Consider the following 23,278-nt stretch of genomic DNA (forward strand, 5'->3'; position numbering starts at 1 on the left):
GGGGGCAAAACAAATCTGGCGAGGACTGGAGCAATTGGATTATCACCTCTTAAAGGCCGACTTCTTGGCTGACCCCCTTGGGGCGAGAGCGCGGCTGAAACAAAACAAGAAAATTTCCAGGGAAAACACCCCCCCACACACACCCTCAACTCACCCCCTCCCATCTCAAGGACATGAGCGCCATCATCATCCCGGTGAAAAATACACAGGAGGCTGCGTTAATGGATGCCCAGATGCCCTTTGGGGCTTCAATCCCTTTTAGGCGTATTACATCAGAGCCCGCTGCGCTCCCCCCGGCGTTCGGCGATGCAACATGGGTGTGTAAAGGCACCATCTAATGAGCAACCAAAAAGGAGTCACTCCCCTGCTTTTTACTGTAGTTCACTCGTGATTACTTCCCTGCAACATGGCTTCCTCCTCGCTTCTTAATTACGGTCAGTTCACTCAAAGACTCGGCATCGACTTGTTGGCGGAAAAGTGGTGGGGGGGTAATGGCACAAAACAGACTGACATTCTCCTCAGATGGTGTCAGAATAATCTGGCTAATTTCTTCCCCATGTTGGAACATTAGTTTGTAGATTAGGTCAGGCCTAACCGGGTTAGGCCAAGCCGGACGAAGGTCTTCAATATATAAAAGAGAAAGTAAGTGCTCGGTTTTGTTTTATTTTTTCCCCCTCTCCTGATTATCTTTTGTTTGTCCTAACGCGATCTATCAGAACAGAACAGCGGGTCGGAAGAGCGATAGAGCTGGAGAGAAAGAGAGGGAGAGCGGAAGGGAGGAAGGAAGAATGGAGCAGAGGGAGCTGATCATTCTCTTTAATCACATTTTGGAAGAGGGCCAGGTAGTCTGCGGTCCTGCGAGGGGCGAAAGAAAGCCAGGAGGGGGGGGGAAGAAGTGGGAAGGGGAGGACGGGGAAGGGGATTTCGGAGCAGCTCGCATCGCCCCGCACACACTGTGTCGGGCGAGCACGGCGTGTGTGTGTGTTGGCGTGCGTGCGTGTGGCTGTTCCCGTAAATGCCCCTGAATGCTGAATCCAGCAGGAATCTGGTGTTAGAGCAGAGGCAGGGCAAGATCCATTTTAAAACTATGTGCATTAACTATACTTTTCCCCATAGATTAAGCACTCCACATGAATAATTTAGCCTCTCTTATGCTAATGGGATCATGAAAGTATAACACACACATACACACACGGCAACCACCACACCCCGTAAACGTGTTTTCACCCCCTCAACTCTTCTCGGCTTTCAACAATAACTCCAGACCTTCCCAACAAAACCATCACACGCGCTAGCAAACTCGACAGCTTCTGTTAGCACAGTGCTAACATTCAGCTAATACGGTCACAGAATCGAAACATGTTTTTTTCAAGCGCGTGCGCCGTTGACGGAGGTACCGCGGGGTGTAAAGATTATCAGCGCACAAGCAGCTGGGAGTGAGGGCCATGAAACAGCGGGGCTTGGCTCTGCTTTATTGTTTATCTGTTGTTTATGGGCCAGTGTTCAGCTTTAATTACAACACTAAATTAAAGCCTAACAGGCACTTAGAGGGAACACGCATGCCCACACACACACACACACACACACACACCGATGATGACCCTCTCGTCTTTCACGGCGGCGTTGGGCAACTTGCTTCCAAAATATTTTCCATCCATCCATCCCAGATCTTATCTTTCTTGGATGGAAGGGGGCACCTTGAGGGGGGTCGCACCCCAAAATCTCACCGCACACCCAGCTCATTCACACAAATGTACCGCAACAGCATCAGGCCGGGCACTCTCAGGCCCCTCCCCTTCCGCTCCATCCATCCATCCGGCTCCCTCCAGGGAGTCGTTCTCCCCACAAAAGCGTGGGGATTGTGCAATTGTGGAGAAAATGCTACAAAATGCTTTCTGCCCCTTTTTTTTTTTCTCCACTCCGGGAAAAAGCTTTCACTCACCACTCAAGTCTTCATGCATAGCTAATAATTACAAGTGTGGACTTGATGCTCGCCTACCTTTCTGAATCAGCGTTTGGGGATTAAGCGTTCATGTCTGAGTATGTCGGAGGGTGTTTGTCAAATGTGCAGCGAGCGTTGCAGCGCTAACACAATTGCGGGCACCTCGCTGGGAGACGAGCGCACATTCATCAAGTTTAACTCCCTGCCGCGAGATAAGCTTGGGCGCCATCCAAGAAGACCGTTAATCAAAATGATGCGCCGTCCGATCCACTTGGTTTTGTTTATCTACACAACATAAGGGAGTCACTCAAACATGCGGGTGTTTGCGTGAATACGATATTTCTATGCGCCTTTTGGGCTACTGTACCGCCACAAGTTGAAACGCTCGGCAATAAAGGGCTCCTGGAGGAGGTGGCGAAACACGCTCGCACACTTGTTTAATTGTTTTTTGGCACCACTTCAGAGCCACACTTGATGCTGAGACTCGGGCGGAGGTGAATTGCGCTGGCGGCGAGCATCCCCGGGTCCCAAGTATGTGAGAGGTCGAGCTAAGAATGAGTGCACTGAATGGTGCTACGCTAAGGGTGTCCAAACTTTTCCCTCAGAGGGCCACATACAGAAAAAAAATTACTTAGTATATTATTTATGTCCACAAAATGGAAAGTGGAGCACTTTTTCGCTTCTCTAAGTGAATGCCGCCATTTTTCTTCATTACCATCCACCAATCAGCTAGCATAACGCTAACACACAACGCAATGGAACTAGCATCTATGTTGTGTTAATTCCAAAACTTTAAGTCTAATATTAATTCAGTTAGAATTGAGGGTCTTCTTCTGTGTTTCGTTACCAAATTAACATTACTGTGTGTATTATACTGCCCCCTTGTGACCAAGATGCGCATAGCAAAATGAGTAGCACTATGTCCATTGAATTATCATGATGCATTAATTTATCATGATTTCTTTCTAATTATGTTATTGCTGTAAAAAAAAAAGTGTAATATTGTAGAGTGCTAAAGATGATGTTGCCCAACATAAGGGGGGGGGGGGGGCGTAGCTGGCATGAAAAAGTGGATGTTTCTCTTGGAAGAAAGTACTCGGTGCCCATCTGGCCGTCTCCCATCCATTCTGTCTGATCCTCATGCTCACCCCTTTTAACAAGGGCCAAGCTGTTAAAGACCCCATTACTACGGCGAAGCGTACATTTCGCATTTTCTCGGCGGACTCGAGAGCGCGCGGCGCAAATTTTATGTGGGAACGTATCTGGAGATAGAAAAGGTGGGAGGTGGGAGGGGGGGGGGCAGTGAGTAGTACTAGCGGTGGCGGGGCAGGCGGGGCGGTAGAATGGAAAAGGGCCAGAGTTGGGAGTCAGCGAGTGCTTCAAGCGTTAACGTAATTGCAAGAATGTGAAAAATGAGGCGGCGGGGCTCCCGAGCGGAGCGAAAGGTCAGAGCCCGGCGCACACAAAACAACTGGCTGGAGGACGGCCTCATTAGACCATTAAATCAGCTGACCCCCCTCTTACGCCCTTCCAGCCTTCCTACTTTTTCTTCTTCTTCTCTACCGCTTACTTGGATGCAGGTGTCGACATGCTATTCATGGACGGTGATATCATCGTTAAATCTAACTAATGACTAAAGCGTAATGAGGTGAGTCACGCGCCTCACTTTAGTTGTTTTCTTGTCCGACAAGTGTAAATAAACTGAACAGTATTAAAAAATTCAAGAAAATGCTCTTTATATCTATGGCAATTTTTTTTTTAAATTAAACTAAAATATATATATTTTAAAATTGTTGTATCTACTAATGCAGCAAGCCACATTTCATTTTATAAAATGAATTATTTAGAAATTTTTAAACATGCATTTGAATATATTTTCATTATTATTATTATTGACAGTCAATGTGAATGAGACGCCGATGTGGGTCTTGGCCCGGCGTAAAGTGCCATACCGTAACTGTCTTTGGCCTCGTATCGATCGTCTGTTACTGGATACGGTGCGGATAGGAGTCGATAAGTGCTCTGTGGATTACAGGTCACTTGTACTTATGTGTGTAAGATAATCAATAGGCAGTGCATTTGTTTCTCTCCTGCCTCATCTACCCCCCCCCCCCCCCCACATTGCTCTCTGCTTCCTGCATGCAGCAGTGCATCTGGTCGACTCTTCAGATAATAAATCCAAAAGAATTTCCATGACTTTAGCTAAAAACGGCACTAAATTCTACCAAAAGGGAAAAACCCTCCTTAATAGGATCAATAACATTCCCGGCGGTCGTAGCCAAGCGATCTCCTGGTCCTGAGGCCCGACTAGTCGGGATGCGGGTGACCACAGAGGTCTGCGGTTGGTTAATGGCTCGTCTGAGATGGTCTCAAGGCAGCCCCGCCGCAGAGCGTGCCATCCGTCAATATGTTTGATCACTTATTGGCAAAACGATACAACGGCTACGCTTGCTTCTGCTGTCCACAAAGAGTCGGATGAAATTTGGTGCAAAAAGCGTCCACACTGCCCGAAGGCAAGCACACGAGTGATCAACATTTTCCTTTCTCCAAGGTGCACGTTTTTGATCGCGTCAGAATTGACAACGAGCGTGACGACCGAATGGAGACACATACGTGTGAGTGGTGCACACTATCTGTAACACATTCCAATATGTGTGTTGTGAAACGCTTTATTCCCGTTTGGCAGGTTGTGTGTTAGATAACACTAAAGCGTAATTAGAGGCTGTTATGTGCAGCAAACTTAATGTTGTTTTTTTTTTATGTGAGAAAGAACTGGCAGAAATGCACTATTAGTCACAGCCTTTTGTTCGATTCTCGAAATAGCAACGTTTCTGGAAAGATGTTTTTTTTTTTATGATGGTGTTTCGCTAACAGCAGATAAGCGCCTTCATTTTTAGGTGCGACTGTGTTTACATGGACGCCAGTCAAAAGAGGGGATCATTTAAACGAGCACAAGGAGGGAGATGGTTTGGGATGTGCTGGAAATGGGCGATTAAGAGCCTCTGCTTGTTGATGATGATGCTCATGTACAGTGGAACAGCTTAGGCGCCAAACAGTCCTCAATTCAAAAAAATTCCACCCAATGGGAATTGTGAGAATTGAAATAATTTCAGGGTCAAATTGTCGCCGTTGGAAAACCTTGAACTTCTTAAATTAATATTCAGTTTTAAAATTTAGTTTTAATGATGAATCTGGTACATTAAACATAAATGTGTTAAATTAGAGAGGGTGTGCACACTTATGCAGCCACATTATTTCAGTTTTTTTTTTTACTTTCCCCCTTAATTGTGGCTTTTTCAATTGAGTTGTGCAGGTTAACTTGAAAAATTATCTTTTTCCCAAAGACTACCATTTGAACAGGGGTGTGTAAACTTTTTATACCCATTGCACTTTGGTTATACGTTCAGAATTGCGCGACCTTGGGTTCCACTGTAAATGAAGCCTACATATCGAATGTATGCTATAGTGTCTTTGTGTTATTGCGTCTTGGCAAGACACTCACCTTGTTCGCTGCTGTTGTCGCCGCTTTGTGACGCATGACCCCCGCTGGAGGGCCCCGGCGTGCCGGCTGAGTGCGTGGACGTGGCGTCGTCGTGGTCTCTCCAAGACGCCGGGTTCTGGCGTTTTCCGATCGAGAAAACCAGCAAAAGAGAAAGAAAAGAAGGACATGAGTATGAGTTTGTCTACCTAGCTAGCTAGCAAGATTGACAGATAGCATACACGCTGACAACTAGCTAGCTACCTTGTAGCCAGTCATACAAAGCCTTTAAGTATCTTTTCTAGGATGGTAGACAAAAAAAAAAAACTCAAGGTCTACACAACCCTGATCGACAGGCAACACACGCACACACACAAGACAAACAAAAGAGAATCGAGCACTGCAGCATCTGGCCATCAGTCAAAATCGTGCAATCAAAGTGCTTCATTAATGCATGAGAACAGAACTCTTGCAATGCGGCGTCCTGCACGACGGGCTCTGCTGAGTAATTGTCGGAACAGACACACACACACACTCTACTTTATAGCAATTTTTTTTTTGTTATTGTTGTATCACTACCGAGCGAGACTTCCGTGTCAAGTGCGAAATACAGAGGTAAGACGTCCAAACACACCACAGCCGCCATTAATCATTACCGCTGTCAGGAGTGAAAATAAGATATGACAGTGATTCTCCTGCTAATCTGCCAAAAATGTGCACACGCCCGCAGAGGCTCACGAGGAATACACACACACACACACACACACACACACACATGTATATGCACACACACGTATGACATAATAGGGGAGCAGGATAAACACACGGATGCACACATTCACTTTCATAAATGCAGGGTGAGAACGGCAGGCCTCAGCCAAGGCCCAACAATAACACCAGTTAGCATTGCCTCCCTCCTAGCTTAGCGGCTAATAACAAATACTGCATTTCATTTGATTCTAGGGGGCGATGGTGTCAAAGTTTTCATGCCAACTGGCTTTAAAGATGACTTCTTTCGCCTTCTTCCCCGGCCCACGAGGAAGCCGACGACTCGGGCTGTTACAGGAAAGGCTTTATCAGTGCCACATGACGGCAGGCTCGGCTTGGAATTTCCTCCGTCGTTTTCAGACTGACCGATGGCGTCACTCGCCCCGAAAATCGCCATACCGTAGGGATGTCACGAAAAGGAAAAAAAAAAAAAAAAAAGCTTGGCGACTTGAATTAAAATGTGAGTGATGCTGCTCAAGGGGCCCTTGAACGGAGCCCAAGGCAAACAAACTCTGCCTTGCACCGAGGCTTCCCGCAAACCACTTCTCAGTTCCCGCTATGCCACCACCTCCCCCCCCTCCCCTCCCTATACATATTTTTGCAACATTGTCTACATTGAGCTGTCCTGGAGGAGGGCAGCCTCACTTAGTGTCAAGTTTTAACGGGAGGAAATGGAGGCGATGAGACGAGCGGCTGCCGAGCTCCTCTGGGTGCCGAGTCCTGCTGTGCAGCGAGCGAGGGTCCTTTTATCTGGTAAAGACGGCGCAGATGACTACACAAGACCCTCCAACGCCCCCTCCGCCTGCATTCAAGGCTCTCTCAGCGTCAGCTGTTCACCGGATGGCACTGGGCGAAAAAAACAAAAAGCTTGTACCACTGCATAGATTTCGCCTGGGTCGCTTGGTGACCGAAAAAAAATGTCACCTGCGCCACACATGAATTTGCGTTCCATGATTGAGCGTGTTGTTTTCGATGGACTCGTGGGAATGTCGCGGGAAAGCGAGACGCTTCACCCAAAATAGTCCGGTTGCGTCTTCATCACGTGGAGGATGAAGGGCGGCTCGCATGTAATTAAGCAGCAGGCTCAGCCGTTAAGAAAATGACCGGCTTCCACTCGGAAAACTGAAAGTCGGCCGCACTCCAGTGAGGCCGGCCGGGCTTGCTGGGGCCTTTAATGTAGCAAATCGATGAGACTTAATTCACCTATCATTGTGGGAGTAATTTGTCATTTTTAATGGCGCCGCCACTGAATTAAATTCAAAGACAGACTGCAGTTAATGGTGTTAAAAGGAAAAGATTGTTGTTGTTTTTTTATGCTATCTTATATACTGGTGGTTGTCAGATTTGTGTGATGTCATCATCTTAATAAACACTAAGGTTGCACATTGCGGATCCCGGTTTCAAAACAAAAATGTGTTTATTTCCCGTCGACCACAACACAGCAGGATCCAGCGAGCATAACCACAACAAAATTTTTGTTGTTCTTCTTTAAATTCACCTGTAATCCACAAGCCTGTCTGCAAAACACATCACAAGGCTGCATTGTAACTTTGCTCGTGCGACAAAAGCCCTCTTCTGCTTCCCCTCATAAATTATTTACGGCGCCCCCTCTCTGAGCGGAGGGCGCAGCGGCGGCATCATCATCAGACGCCGCGCAAACACAAACATACACAAGCATTTTGTCGCGGGCCCTGTGGGTGTGATAAAGTTCAAACAAGTTGTGCGTGTCAGCCAAATAGTCAATCTACACAACAAGCGAACGAGCGAGCGAGCGCCAGGCAGGCAGACGCTACGCACAACAACAGCAAAAAGGGCATATTCAGGGAACGAGGCGAATATTCCCTCAAGAAAGGCTGTAATTAAGAGAAACGTACTCGGCGCTAATTGTCTTCAAAAGCGTAGGAACAAGATGGAGGGAAATGGCGGCGTGCAAACACACAGGGGGGGGTGGGGGGAGGCAAAAGGAGCAAAGTCTCAAGGGGGTTGCCTTTTGCTGTCGTAATACAAGTTGTAATTACACTGGTGTCTTGACTTAGGGCTTTAATTTGTCTCGTGACCACGCTTGTAACTCAAAACATTTGTATCTCAAATTATCTTTACCCCACTGAAATCTATGGAAATGCCATACGGCCCCACAAAAACCACATTAAAAAAAAAGTAGCGCACCACAGCAGTGTAACTTTGTGAAATTATACGGTAATTACATCATTAAATTGAATGGCAATAATTAAATGCATCGTAATTTGTACATCCTGGTGTGCATTCCTCGGTCAAACTAATATGGACATGCAAAATACACAAAAAAAGAGTTTCACACAAGAAAAGTTATTATTGTTATTAATTTTTGTAGACGATAAAGAATATACATTATTTTGATTTAGTATTTGTAAAAAATAAAAAAATCAGGTGGACAAATCCCTGCCTCGCACGCTTTGCCTGCATCCCTTGGAATTTTGGCGAAAATTGATTTAGCGGCGTCATTGAATTTCCCTCCAATTCCCCTGAAAGCTGCGAGGGAGAAATGGAGGGAGGGAAAGGAAGGATGGTGCGCATGGAGAGGTTAAAGGGATCCTGTGCTGATCGTGAAAAGAACAGCTGACACACGAGGAGTGCAAACACACACACACACAAGGGTCATAAATCATAACGCCGGCTGATATTTCAAGACACATCTTGCCACACGACAAACACGTAAAGGAGGAGGGAAGGTTATAATTACACGCTGCAAAAATTGTAGGTGCACCCCTCCACCAAAACCTCCAATTATGACGAATAATAAATGAATCTCTTAAGTGAGCAGCTAATAATTCATCAGTGTTCTGACAAGAGGGTGACTTGCAAACTTTCGCCGAGGGCAACTTCTCACTGCACAAGTTGGATCCCATTTCACAGAAACCCTTTGGAAAGAGTAAACGAATAAATAGAATTAACAATTGAAAAAAAAATTAGGAATTTTTCTAATCAGTCAAATAAATCATATATATATATAAGTTGCACAGGTGTACCTAATATTCTGTCACGCGCCGGCACACGACAAATTACAGCCTACCAAAATTACCCCTAAATAAATCAAGTCCTCTCTCCAAACACCTTCAATAAAAAGTTATTGTAATGATGATGATGCTCCAGGGGATTCGCCGGAGGAGTTTTATCGAGGTGCACCTAATAAAGTGGTGCACATAAAAACAGACAAGTGACTTGAAGAGACGTCTATCATTACCTGCGAATGTTCTATTAAAAGACAAAAAAAAAAAAAACAGCGAACATCTGTGCGGCGGCGACCACGTTGTCCGGTATACGACCTTGCGGCAGCTGCGTTATAATGCACTTTTTGAGAGGTGGGGGGAGAGGGTGCACGGAGAGCAACAAGTGAGTAAAGCCTCTCTTTCGCTTTCTCTCTCTCTCTTGCTTGCAGCCATGATGATTAGATATGGCTCCCAAAAGGCCCCGGGAGCGCTAATCAAATAGGAAATGTAAGGCTAGACGGAACTGCATAGCAACACCACGCTAGATATAAAAAAAAAAATAGGTGCGCCGTTTTGTTTGGTTGATTCATGAGATTGAAATATTTTAAAACTGGACTGAAACTCGCTTGTGTGAGTCAAATCCATTTTTTCTCTCGCAAACTTTTTAGGGCACCCTCTTTAAGCTCCTTACAAGTGTGGTGCACCCTTGCATCAAATCATTTGATGAAGAATATTACAAATGTTACAAAAGATTTAACAGATCACAACAACTTTTTGCACACCTCAGGACCACTACGAAAATCTTTCTTTACTCATAGTCTTCAAATAATGTTGCTATCAATGCTAACGTGTGACATCATCGCCATGCGTGCAGAACATACCAGCTTGTTTTTGTACCCTAAACAAGCAAAGCCAAGCTGTACTCGTCCATTACAACACTTGAGGGGAACCTCCAAGTGAGCTCACCGTGTCTTAACCAGTTCCCGGCCTGTTGCAGAAAATCCAATGTAAACAGAGACCCACCCCCCTCTTCCCCTTTACCCCCCCTCCTCTTTCCAGCCATGCAGCGTCAAGATAAGCAAAAGCGTAACCTCCATGGGAACTCCTATCTACCTCCCTGAGGAAGGATCTCCAAAACAAAGCAGCGAGAACCCTGCAAGGTCCTCAAAAGTACAAGCGAGGGGATCCAAATCGTTTTAGTTGTGTTTCGTTAAATCGGGCGCTGGAGAGTCGAGCAAAAAATGTCATTAAGAGGCCAGCCGAGAGCATGTTAACGACTTAACGCCTCTATTTTACCCCGTTTTCCACTGGACGGAGTTGGCCAAAAGGAGGGGAGGGGTGAGTCCTGGGTGGGCCCCATAGGCAGAGACAGTCCCCAAATCAACAGTGGCAGTGAACGCCTCTTATTCGCTCCAGCGTAATTCAATCACGCCCAAGACAATGCTGCTTTCACGTGTAAATAAAAAGTGTGCCTTCTTGAGATGTTAGGTAGGAGAAAAGGGGAGGGAGGGGGGGAGCATGGAAACACAAGTACCCTCCTCATCATCTCCACTAGAACCAACTTTCACCACATGAGCCGCCAGCGCCCAGGGAGGGCACGGCCGATTAAAAATGCAAAGCGGAGAAAAGTGGACCTGAGCGATCCCGATTGAAGCTAATTAGCATAGCCAGCTAAGGTCCAGACTCCTCTTTTGGTAAACTGGAGATGACAACTCATTGGGAAATACGACCAAATTACTAACTTGTTCCTCATTTGTTATTTGTTTTGAGATGTTTACGTCGGTGTTTATTGCTCTCCAATTAGCATCTTTTTTTTTTTTTAGCTGAAGTAGCCGCCATAAAAAAGTTGAGCAGCGTCACGACCGAGAAATAAATCCCTCAAAGTTTAAACACCCGACAAGTAAACGAGAGTCTCGGCCTGCAGATCTCATTTTTCCGAGCTAGCACTTCAAATAGGGGTTAATTAAGTGTTTGTAAAGGTTAATAACAATGTAGTAAATGCTTTAGAAACGGTTAATAAACATCACTGCGCTCAACAGCAAAATGCCGGCTCACTATTTGATGACCTCATACTTGTATCGCATTGTCTCACTATTTGGCAACTTTATGCTGGGGCAAGACAATTTATTCACTCAATGAGTTGATGTTATTCCAAACTATTTGTAAAACAAAATTAAAGAGGTGTGCTATAAGTGATTAGAACTTGAAATGAATCATGCCAATTGTGTGTTCACTATGTGGCAAGTTGATGCTAGCTAAAGCCTTGCAATTCATCCACTTGAGTCCGTTTAAAATTAACTTCTTGTAAGTGGGTGTAAGAATTATAATTAGAAAAGTGTGGTATAATGACATTTGCAATTAATAAATCATTCAAGCTACAAGTGTGTTCACTATTTGGCAGGTTGATGCTAAGGCCACATTGGGTGAGTTAATAGCTTAAGACTAAAGCTTATTAAGAGAGTAAGTGGAAGAAATATAAATGAAGAGTTGCTGTATAATAATAAGTAGTCAAGGTAAACATGGGTTCACTATTTGGCAAACTCAAAACACACTCACTGATCTGATTTTAGCAATTATTGACAATATGTACATACCAACCATTATTGTGAATTCTAATCACTGCAAATATTCCTCTATTCAAATATTTGCCACAGATAATGCCATGCATCATCTGGCCACTTTTTATAAAGAGGGCCACAAGATAGACTAGCTTGACCCTTATAAATACAACACCATAGTCCACCTCTGTGTGAGTGTGTGTTGGAGGCCTGAAGCCCAAGTCGAGAGATGGGAGCACACACTTTGCATAATGTACTAAGTGACTTTGTTGCAAGCAAAACATGTGGTTTATAAATTTGCATGGACTCACCAATAGCAATAATAATAGCAATAATAATAGCAATAATAATAATATGGTACTGGAAGTTGCTGCACCATAGGTGTTTATAATTGAATTCAGCATTCAGTAGCCTCCAGTCATAAAAGGGGAGGCAAAGAGGGGTGAGTGGAAGAATTGCACACTGCAGTGTAAAAAAAGAAAGAAAAAAAAGAGGGAGTAATCAATAGCAAACAATTAAACACATTAACATCAGCAGCAGTGCAGGAGGAGGAGGAAGGGTCTCTGAGCGAGGAGCATCATAAGCAATCTGAACTTGACATTGATGCTTCAAGCCTCACGTTGCAATAGGCAAGCGTGCGCGCGCACAAGCGCACACGCGCGCGCAACCTCCGTGCACCTCTCCGGAGACAACCCACAGTAGCTTTGCAACACTCCCACAGCCTCCTCGCGTGGAAAACCCCCTTTCTCCTTTTCTTCCTTTATTTTAAATAGTGGCCTAAAGCTAAAGCTTAGCGGCTAACACGTAATTGTCTCTCCATGGTGCGCGCGCACACAAACACGCAAATGCACACGCATTACGGCCGCATGAGTGCACCCAATCAAAGGACTTAAAACAATAACTAAGGCTATTGTAGCGCATTTAGCTTTTGACCCCCACCGGCACATCCGAGCTGCAGAAACGAGCGCGCACACCATTTAAGACTCAATATCTAGGCCAAACACTTAAAAGAAATTCAGAGCCAACAAAACATGTTGCGTTCAACACAGTGACAAAACGTAGGAAGCAAGAGAACGCTGCGTTCATGTCCAAGATCAACAAGGTTGCAAACAATTAAAAACAAAAACGAGACTTCACCAGCCGTGTTGCGTTCAAGACACGAGAACAATCATCGACAGCGTCTTCAAACATGACAAATCCAAAACAGTTGGACGTGGTGCGTTCACGTACACTGTCAACATTTTAAATCAATATCAGCCGTGTGGAGGATACGTTCAAAACTCAAATGCACGAGAAGAAAGCAATAAGAAAAGTAAAACTCAAAACACACACACGCACACACACACATTAGAAAAATGGTGCGTTCACTTACATGATCGGCGAGGTTCGTCGACGAGCCAGAAAGCTCTTCGTGGTCCGATTTGGAACTTCCATCCCGCTCATCAATCACTAAATCTATTGGCATTTTTCCTTTCAAACAGCTGATGTACCGATGGCAAAAATTGTCGCAAAGCTCGTGCACCTTAAGGGGGGGAAAAATATTACAATTAGAATTTTTTTTTCTTCCCCAGGATGTGGGCGAACACTCCAGGCGATCCGAGAATAACTCCAATTAAGTAGCGGTGCAAACAATAGACAAACTGTTGCCGTGCTTTATGATTATTCTCCCGAGACATGCAGCAACAAGTTGAAGTGTAACAAGCACGAGCAAATAAAAGACAAATAAAGATAAAATCACAATCCAAAATTCAAATAAAGTGCAGGGGCGTATTAAGTGGCAGCAGTTGAAAGCAGATACGTGCATGCGGATCAATAACGTGCGCCAAAGAGGCTTAATTGAGCACCAATTGTTACTTGAGCTGCTTAAGCTGGCCTGCATTAAATATGACTATTTATTCCGCTGCGTCGTGTGACGAGACCAGCTTAGAGGTAAAAACAAAAAGAAATTAAAAAAATAATAATAACATGCATATTGTCATGCTCACATTAGATCCCCCCCCCTCCAGAAAAATATTTTTTTTTTTTACCTTTTCTAATTCCAAGAGGTGAAATCGTAATACTTGTATGGCTTGTATCATCTGGAACACATGGAAGCATGCATTAAACTTTAAAAATATATCTTTTAGTTGACATGGACACTTTAAAGTGGACTTACCAAATTGTCCAACTCTGGATTTGATGAAAATAAAGGTTTTTCTGCTCGGACCTAAAAGTAAACAATTACACCAAGTTAGTTTTAAAGTCCGAATGCGTTTTGGGATTTAAAAAATGCCATTTGCGTGCTCGTGTTGGTTTGTGGACCTGCTTGGCGAACACGGCGATGTCTTCGTTGAAGGAGTCCGAGGAGCACACGTCTCCCCCGGCCACCCCGGGCTCCCTCGGCGTGCACGTCGCCAATTCGCATTTCTCAAAGACCAGAGCGAGCAGCGGGAAGAGAGGATGCCTGCACAGGGGCGAGTAAACGCGGGCTGAGCACAGCGCAGCGTGTCGGGAACTCCGGAGCTTGCATCCAAATAGTTTTTTTAAATCTTTTTTTTGCATTTTTTAACACCCCCCTGCCCAAAGAAAATCTACACGCTTTTAAAAGCCTGCATGGTAATATTTTACTTTTATTATGATAAGCTTCTTTTAACCACATTTTTAACCTCTCATTGATCCACATGGCGGAGACTGACGTTTTCGTAAGTGCACCGTGACAAGCGTGAGAAGTGCAGCACAAAAGTGAAATGCACACACACACACTTATACACACGGCCAGGGAGAATTAAAGAGAAAATACTCTTGCTTTTATTTTAGTGTTTATTTGTCCAGCACCGAGGACGTTTGTAAACTTACGTACGGCGTTGACAGTAGAAAATATAATTCTAAATCATGAGAAATAAACTCACGGGTCATTCACGCACTCGCTTTTGCAATGCAGAATTAAAAATGTAGGTAAAATAAAATATTATAAACTACTTATTTTGAGCCGTGTATTTTGATTTACGCAATGATAGTTTTGCAGGCAAAAGTGGGCAGAGGACATTATTTACAAAATCCGCACACGATGAGAATCTCTCCTCTTACGTACGTTTAAAGCTATATTTTTAACAATTATATAAAATTAAGATTCCAAATCGCCTACTATATGCGACAATCTTGTTGTATTCTCGAAAAGAAAATAGTTTTTTGAAAATATAAAAACAACAAAATATGTTTTAAAATGGAGGCTTCTCTTAATGGAGTTTTTTTGGTCATGCATTTACATTTTAGGATCTTTTTTATTTGTGCAAAAAAGCGTTTGACCCCCCAAACTCTGCAAAAGTGTCCGCTCCTGTCGTAAGACCAAAAAAAGGATTCTGGTCGTAAATTAAAAAAAACAAAACATGCAGTTTACCCATAAATCTGGTCCTTATCCCTCTTTAGGACGTCGTTGACGGCCGAGCCCATGCTGGTGGGCATGACGTTGGGGTGGGGAGCGTGGGCTCCGTAGTGCTGGCTGGCGTGCAGCGGCGGTCCGTGGTTGAGGTGGTGGACCTGCGGGAGCGGCCGGGGTGCGTGCGGGTCTCCGTACATGGACGCCGATACGCCGTCCATGCCCCCGTAGTGGGCCAGCTCGTCGTACTGCGGGAGCGGACGCAATGGAGGAGAAGTTAGCGTCGAGCGATGGGACTTTCAGGCGCTTTTCCCGACTGACTTTGGTGGTTGTTAGGACGGGAAACGTGGTGGTATGTTTTCGGAGAAGTGCAGTGGAACCCTACTTACCCTTTGCGCCATCAGGCTCCGAGAAACTCCTTAATACGCCGTGCTGATTTTTTGGTGTGTGCAATATTTAATATTCCTCTCGTCCGCGTGGAAAAAAAAAATCCAGCTCTCTCTTCTTGCCTCCTCCTTATTTTCGACTAACTTTTTGTTTTGTTTGGGCGAATTCTCCTATTCGCCGAGGCGGTTGCGCCGCAATCGTCGCATCGGATTGTCCTCCCAGGGAAAAGATTTTTTTTCTGAAAGTGTCAAAAAATACGGTTGAAGTTTTAGAATTGGCCCGTCAACGAGCGGCGAGTAAAGTCAACTGTCGCGTCTATCATGGCTTTTTGCCACTCCGGCTGTCAATCAAAGCCAGAGGTTGTCAAGGTAATGAATGAATGACGCTCGGCGATGATGTTCAAGTTTTCTCTCTCGCTCGCTCCCTCTCTCTCTTCTTGTTTTTTTTTCGGGTGCCGTGCGTGTTAGTCCGGTGTCCCCCCCCCTGTAAGTCCTCTCCGCTCTGTCTCCTTTAAATGTCTGCTTCGCCCCAGTGTGGACTTTTTGCACAAGCGGACCGCGAGGGAGGAGGGTTGCAGAAGAAAAAAAAAAACAAGGAAAGAAATTTTTTAAAAAGAAATGTCTGTCCGGGTCCGTTGCTTGATTGCTTGCTTGGTGCTGTCTGGCTTGGTAGCAGGCTGGTGAGTGAATGAGTGTCAGCGAGTGTTGTCAGCTCGGCGGCCGGCTCGCGTCCTCCGAACACACTGAGTGAGCGAGCGCACGGAGCGCACCGAGCGGTGGGCGAGCGCAATGACGGATCCCGGAAGTGGCGTGCTGGCCCCAGCCAGTGGTGGTGCGCCAAGGCGAGGCGAAGAGCTCTCCCACGCGAGAGAGAGGAGAGACCCACTCTTCCTCCTAATGCGTGTGTGTGAGTGTGTGTTTCTGTGTGTGTACCGTGTGTACTAGTAGTAGACAAACCAACCCTCCTCCTTTTTCTCTTCCTCCTCCTTCGCCTCCTCTTCTCCAGCCCCCCCAACCTTCCAAAACTCTCTCCCCACCCACCCAAAAATACTTTTGGGATCCACGTTTGGACAGCAACGCAACACCGCACACTTCTGCAACACACAACAAGAACATTATTATACACACATTTACATACAAAGATAAACATTCAAGGTAAACAAAGTTTCTCGTAAAAAAAAATGTTTAAAATTAGTAAGCAATAGTACAGGTGCATTATGATTGTAAAATGAAAATTAAAAAAATCGGATCTTCAAATGGAGAAACGCAAGCCATTACTCAAAGCACATCCTGATATTAGCAAGTGGTAAAAATATCAATGTGAGCATTTAAGATGATTCCCATGTAAAAATGTAAACCGCAATCATGTGGCTGTGATGTCGCGAGCATAGATCATCGTCATTTTAAAACGGAGCGCGCAGTAAATGTCCACGCGCACCATATTCACTCTTTCCATGTGTACCAACTTCTTTTTGAAACTCCGGGGCCAATATAAGATGATGATGATGATGATGAATTTGAGGCTAACGTAGTAAACACCGCAATAAACACAGCGCCATTTTTCCACTTGTAGTGACGTCTTTGAAAACACGGCCAACCAAGACGACGTTCAAAAAGAGTCAAGCAACAACGGCGGCGCTCTGGTTTTCCCACCGCTGCGCCGATTTTTTCTTAAAACATGATTGCGATTCACATTTGATTGTTAAAACAACCAAATTATGGCTGACAAAAATCTTTTTTTTCCCCAGTTGTGGTGAATTTTGTTAAGATTATTCTGATTCACATTTGCAGGTGTTTACAATAAATGCGGTCGAAGCAAAAAACGGTATGGCCGCAAATTGGCCGAATGTGTCGGCTTATTTTAAAACTTTAAAAATGATTTGTTCTGTGATTTTGGTGTGCAAACAACCCCGAAAGGACTGCAAATTTTGCCTTTTTACTATTGTGGGGACTTTTGAACACCTTATAGAAGATTATGAACCTGATTCTAGTGTTTAAATGAAATAATGCTTTTTCCGTACTTGTGATGACTTATTTTTACACTTTAAAGATGTTACGTTATCCAAATTAAATAATAAAACAATCAGGTTGCATTTATCGCCTTTTCTTAATGGGATGATTTTGTCCAACATTAAAGTAGTCGCAAAAGTCGCCATCTTTTTTTTCACTTGTTGATTTGCTTCCTGACCAAATCTGAACGTTAACAAGGATATTAGGAAACGTAAGTCAATATAAAATGTCAGTTCAAATCTGAGAGTAGTTTAAAAGTAAAATATTTTTCTTTTCTCTTATTTTGTGGTCTCCTCTCTTGATAGGAATCAGTGCCTGGGAGTATTTGGTCAATTATCAAAGCATGGCCATGCGGGCATCATCAATCATGAGGGGGGGAGATTGAAGCTGAAGAAGAAGAGGAGGAGGAGGCGACGGGACGGGGTGGGGGTGAGGAGGAGGAGCAAAGGAGGGCATCGTTTGCACGTGAAGACCCTCCAGGAGCTCTTTAGGCACGGGGCCACCTCGCTATGCTTTTAATAGCGGTCGAGGATGATCAAGAATTTACAAAAGGGGGATTAGGAGGAGCTTGTACTGCAGGGGAGGCCAACCCGAAACAAACAAATAACGGGTTAATAAATGCAAGGTGACAACAGTTACGTTGGCATACAGGAGGGAGGGGGGGGGGGGTCGCTGATGTGGGTGTGGGAAGTGCAAAGGATCGCAAGCAAGGCTTTGACAAACGGCTGCGTGGACATTTCAAGCAGCAATTCCCCGGGAAGGAGCACGCACATGCAAGAGAGAGAGCGAGTGAGAGAAAAGAGAAAGAGAGAGAGCGAGAAACACAAACAGCGTGGAAGAGCGCCGCTCCACTATGCGAGTTCGCCCGCCCCCCCTAAAATCACCACTAATGTTGGATTACACCGGTAAGTCGAGCGCGTGCTTTGTTGTCATATTTTGCATGCTTTTGATTGTTAAAAAAATGCATTTATCGAGAAAAAAAATTATATTAAAATGGGATAACATCGGGTTTTTTTTCTCTCGCGTGGATTTAAAGGGGAAATAGTGTGAGCGTTTTTTTTAGCCCCCCCGTGCAGTGATGTGAGCAGGCAAAAGAGCGTGTGAAAACAGTGGAGGTTAATTATGCGTGTCCAATGTAAGGCTCTTCCCCGCACACACACATATACACACACACGCTACACACACACGCACTGCTTGCCTCGGAAATGCAAGACAGAAAGAAAAAAAAAACAGTATCATATTTTAATGACGTGTTTTGTGATCAATTTAATTCCCTAAATGTAGTTTTTTTACTTTGATAATTTATTTAACAAGCTTATATTGCGCAAATGTGGCTTTTTAAATAACGACGCAACGCATTTACAAACTTGTCCGTTCAACAATTTACCTCATTGTCAAAATTCGGGTGTTTATATCAATCAAGCATTTACAGCATGCATGATGCTATTCCAACGATTTAAAAAACGCACACTATGGAAATGTACGTATTTTATAAACGCATAACGTCCATGTGGCCATTTGTGTGAAAATTATACAGGCTATAACATCGAAATCAGACATTTCTTGGCCTTTTGAAAACAATCTCACATTTACAGCGTCAATACTGTAAATAAAAATAATAATAAAGTGCGTCATTTTGAAGCGCATGTACGATTATAGACACAACAGCTTAAACAATAAGATTGACACATTAAATCTTAATAATCACTCTATTGTCCACGCATTAGAGTTCCCCTCCCACGTCGCAAGACTTGCTAATGCGATTTAAAAGTGGCACCGTTAAAAGTGCGAGCGGTAGTAGATGAGGCTTTTCTTCTGAAGTCGGCTGTTTATAAATAGTGGACGGAACCATCGGACGCCATTAACGGACGCTAACATTTCATCTGCTGGTGTCAAATGGAGGTCAGCAGAGGGTTAAAGCTCTCCGTGTCCGTGTGGGGGACATGGCCAGCTGCGTTTTGGACTCATCACAAGCGGGTGTGCGTGCGTGCGTGCGTGGAGGTGCGTGCACGAGCGGGTGGGATGGGGTGTGGGATGAGATGGGGGGGGGGGGGGGGGGGGGGGGATCCATTTCAAGGAAAACAAGAGTGGGACAATCAGCAGGCTTAAAGATCATCAAGACACCCTGAAGAGATGGAAGGCCACCCCACGCAACAGCTACAGGTGGTGAGAATTGTTGCTTAAAATCCGCTTGAGGCAAAGAACTTGATTTGAGGTTTATTTGTTCTGATTTGGTTGATTTCCATATCTCCAAACCTGTTACAACCAAGTCAATGAAATGATCAGTCATTTACTCGAGATTTCAAACTAATTCAAAGTGGTCCAACGGCAAAATTTTGCACATTGATTTAATTTATTTTTGCTTTGTTACTATTTGTCCAAAAACGCATTAGTGCAACAAATTCACCTTTATATTCACATTTTTTCAAATGTCTCAATTTAAAAATGTTCAATATTCACCCAATGTCTAACTTAAAAAATGTCACATATTCAATCAGAAAATCAAATGTAACAATTTAACATTTATGAAGCAATTCAAACTAGTCTAATTGAAAAACTTCTCAAGCTTCATGAAATTCCTGCTATCTAAAAATAAATTCTCTATTTCCCATTGAGAAGATAATTCCCAAGTCACTGAATAAATCCGGACTGTCCTCTCGTTCCTCTTCTATTTATCAGCCTCACATTCTACTTTTCTTCCATTTCAATTAATTTTGCAGCGTTTCGACATGAACTGCATCGTCTCGTTAATAATAAATCTTCAGTCCCCACTGCAAGTATTTAGCAGTGCACCTGAACTCCAAGCGACCCCCGCCGATGCAATGTGACGACGTGGTTTCAAAAAAGGCAAATACTTGTAAAAGTTTCGCGACTCACTGTCAATTCTCTCAGCGCCCAAAACCACGGTTTACCCACCCCCCTTCTGGAAGGGGAGCTACGGGAGGACTACGCGGAGGAGGAGGCGCTGCTGGTTGAAGACAGTTAGGCGGCGCTTTGGCGACACCTAGCGGCAGATCGGTTCACCATTTCAGCGCTGCTCAGCAACGTGGCGAGGCCTTCAAAATGAAATAAATGCGAGGGGAAAGCAACTAGATGAATCTATATGGAAATAAAGAGACTAAATCAAAAGTAGATTAATAGTAAGTTTCAAATTCATGCAAAGTTATGGCAAAAATATAGTAGGGAGCATTTGGTCTTATGAAAATAAATGGAGAAAAAAAACATTTCCTAAGAGCAGCAACCAGCAGCATGCTTGTAATATGGATGTACAGATGCTGAAAGATAATTATTTCAAAATTCTAATTTATGCCAACTCATATGCAGACAAGCTGCACGTGACAAATGTATGTTACAATGCACAATTAAACAAAATAAACCCTTTTTTATTTTTACAAAATAAACCTTTTACAAAGACAATGCTCGTTTTTTTTGTTTATTGACCATTTTAACGTTACATTATAATGTGTAATTATATTTATAATATGTTTACAATTATATTATGTTATGCGCTGCAGAGCTTTTTCTAATGTTTCGATTTACATTACTAAAACAATTTGGGAAAAAGAAAATCACCCAACTGTGAGCCAAAGAAAATAAATAAGTAAATAAATAAATAAATAGATGGTTGAGTCATGAAAGTAGCCGTTGGTCCCTTTTTGACCCATTATTGGGTTACTTTGGATCCAACTGTTACTTGGACCATCTTTAGAGTGTATAATTTTCCTCTCCGAAGTCTGAAGTGTGTGCTTGTGCGTGCGTATGTTTACACCAAATGCCAATTTAATGAGCTTGTTGGTCCCAAAATACCTGATGCTCCCACAACATACTGTAAGTGCCATAATCCCAGCCTGATCACATGATCCTTCCAGGCCCATACAAACAGTGCATGGATGATGAGAAAATATCAATCGGAGTATTACTGGAAGGGTGGCGTTTGCAGCTGGGAAATAAAAGTTGCAGGGGTGGCTGGAAGGGTGTGTGTAGGGGAGGGGGGGGGGGGGTTGAGGAGTTAATAGCGGTCACCCTCTCGCTGCGCCTCTGTCGCTCATCATTTATCAGGCTTAAGGGGCTTAAACAGGCTGCAAAGGCCCACCTTTTATTACACATCACCCCCCCCCCCCGCCTCTTTTGCCTTATCTACATTATAGGAAGTGTGCACGCATGCATGGCTGACTGTTGTTAATGCCCGTTTGGAAATAGAAACATGTCCAATAAAAAAAAAGAGAGAGCTGGGCATTGGGGGGTGGACATGGCTTTCGGCAAAAAGCAACACTTGACGCCACTCATGCGTGTGCATCTTGGGAGAGGAGGGTGGATGCTTTCATGGCCCAAGTACAGTTTGAAATATGCTCACTTGTAAAATATTACACAGGTGCCTAAAATAAAGGTTTTATTTTTTTAAGAAATTAATTTCTTTTGAGCTGGACTTGATTTTTTTTTTTTAGATCATTTTTATGCCTATGCTTTATTGCCTTATTTTGACAAGGTTTTGTTGATTTTATTTTCAGTGTACACATGTCCTGTGTATTAAAACTATTATTTATGTGTCTTGTGATTACTATTACAGTAATATATTTGACTATGAAATAAAGTTTTGCTTTAATTTTATGAGTACATTAATGGTATTGTTTCAATTTTACTTGATTTATTTAAGTTTATTTTTCTTGCTTCATTGGAATGCTTTTGTGTTTCCACTGCGTCACTGTATTTGATTATTTTACTAGAATTAGTTCATTTTAATGAAATATTCAACTGCAATATTTTCACAGATCTTTGGCCATTTTGTTATAAATGCAGGTTGTGAGCTCACATGCAGTCAGCTTGAACCCAGCTGCACACACACACACACACACACACACACACACACGCTCGCATGTGCACACAGCAGCACACACACACACACACAGTGACACATTTTGATATTCCAGTCACACAGCAGAGTAAACACCGCTCTCCTATTCAATAACCATCATTGACAAGAGTCCGTATATTCGCGCATGAGCCTAAACACACAAATTGCGTGTAAACAAACAGGCCAAAACTCATCTCTTGCAATGAATAGTGTTGTTTATACAAAGTATATTTGTTGATATATGATGGAGACTGTAACTGTTTTTCTACTTCCTGGTTGGTTTTCAAATAAAATTTTAAATCAAACCTCAGAGTGGCTTCTTTTTGTATACATATGGATAATAATTTTGATGATCTTTCAACAAAGAATAACTATTGGCATTGAGACCAAATAATGTGCCTGAAATTTACAAACAAATAAATGAGTGACACTGCCACCTACTGCAGTGGATGTGCAATTACACTTTATTCTAGTATGGCAAAAAAAAAAAAAAGGTGGCCCACCCCATTATTTGAGAAGGACTAAATTAATGAAACACTTTCTTGAAGGCATCACTATGGCAACCGTTTCATGCATACATCAGTTGTCATGAAATACTTGCAGATAACAGTAATGAAAGTAAAAAAAAAAAAAAAAAAAAAAAAGTGGGAGGGGGGCATGATGGTTTTTATCCAGAGTGGAGGCTTGATCATCCCGCTTCTTTTTTTCCCCTTGTCATGATGAAGTGTTGAGGTTAGCCAGGTAATTATCTGGCCTTGTCAAACGGAGAGCGGAATATCAAAAGCGAAGCGCCATCTTTCAGAGACGGCTCTCATCCAGCAAAGAAGAAGATCTGAGGGCTGGGGGACGCGCGGAGAGGAAACAACAACGTTCCGCTTTTCCCTCCCTTGGATAAATATCGCCGACGGGAGCGGCGGCAACGGCGGCAAAGCCAAACACGGCGAGGTTGACGAGGAGCATAAT

The 23,278-nt window shown here is 43.7% G+C and overlaps 1 protein-coding gene and 1 long non-coding RNA gene across 9 annotated transcripts in view; one reads left to right on the top strand and one right to left on the bottom strand.

Moving 5' to 3' along the window:
• The window catches only part of meis2a (Meis homeobox 2a), a 132,167-nt gene that overhangs the window by 47,943 nt on the left and 60,946 nt on the right, over positions 1–23,278 (bottom strand). For 5 of the 8 annotated variants that reach the window (XM_088401044.1, XM_088401038.1, XM_088401036.1 and 2 more), the window contains 7 exons: positions 15,457–16,547; positions 15,089–15,315; positions 14,014–14,155; positions 13,868–13,918; positions 13,740–13,790; positions 13,085–13,234; positions 5,445–5,559 (listed from right to left, as the gene is read on the bottom strand). In XM_088401044.1, coding sequence (XP_088257170.1) covers positions 5,445–5,559; positions 13,085–13,234; positions 13,740–13,790; positions 13,868–13,918; positions 14,014–14,155; positions 15,089–15,315; positions 15,457–15,468 — 748 coding nt within the window. In that variant the 5' untranslated portion in view covers positions 15,469–16,547. Of the gene's footprint in view, positions 1–5,444; positions 5,560–13,084; positions 13,235–13,739; positions 13,791–13,867; positions 13,919–14,013; positions 14,156–15,088; positions 15,316–15,456; positions 16,548–23,278 lie in introns of those variants that run through there. The other 3 variants (XM_088401040.1, XM_088401039.1, XM_088401043.1) reach the window with 3 other exon arrangements.
• On the top strand, positions 18,119–22,620 carry LOC148385146 (uncharacterized). The gene is made up of 2 exons (XR_015863500.1): positions 18,119–18,368; positions 20,356–22,620. It is a non-coding gene; the product is annotated as an uncharacterized LOC148385146 (long non-coding RNA).

The sequence above is a fragment of the Syngnathus floridae genome, chromosome 16, assembly GCF_059516105.1.
Source record: "Syngnathus floridae isolate MCC-2025c chromosome 16, RoL_Sflo_1.0, whole genome shotgun sequence".
NCBI classification, from domain to species: domain Eukaryota; kingdom Metazoa; phylum Chordata; class Actinopteri; order Syngnathiformes; family Syngnathidae; genus Syngnathus; species Syngnathus floridae.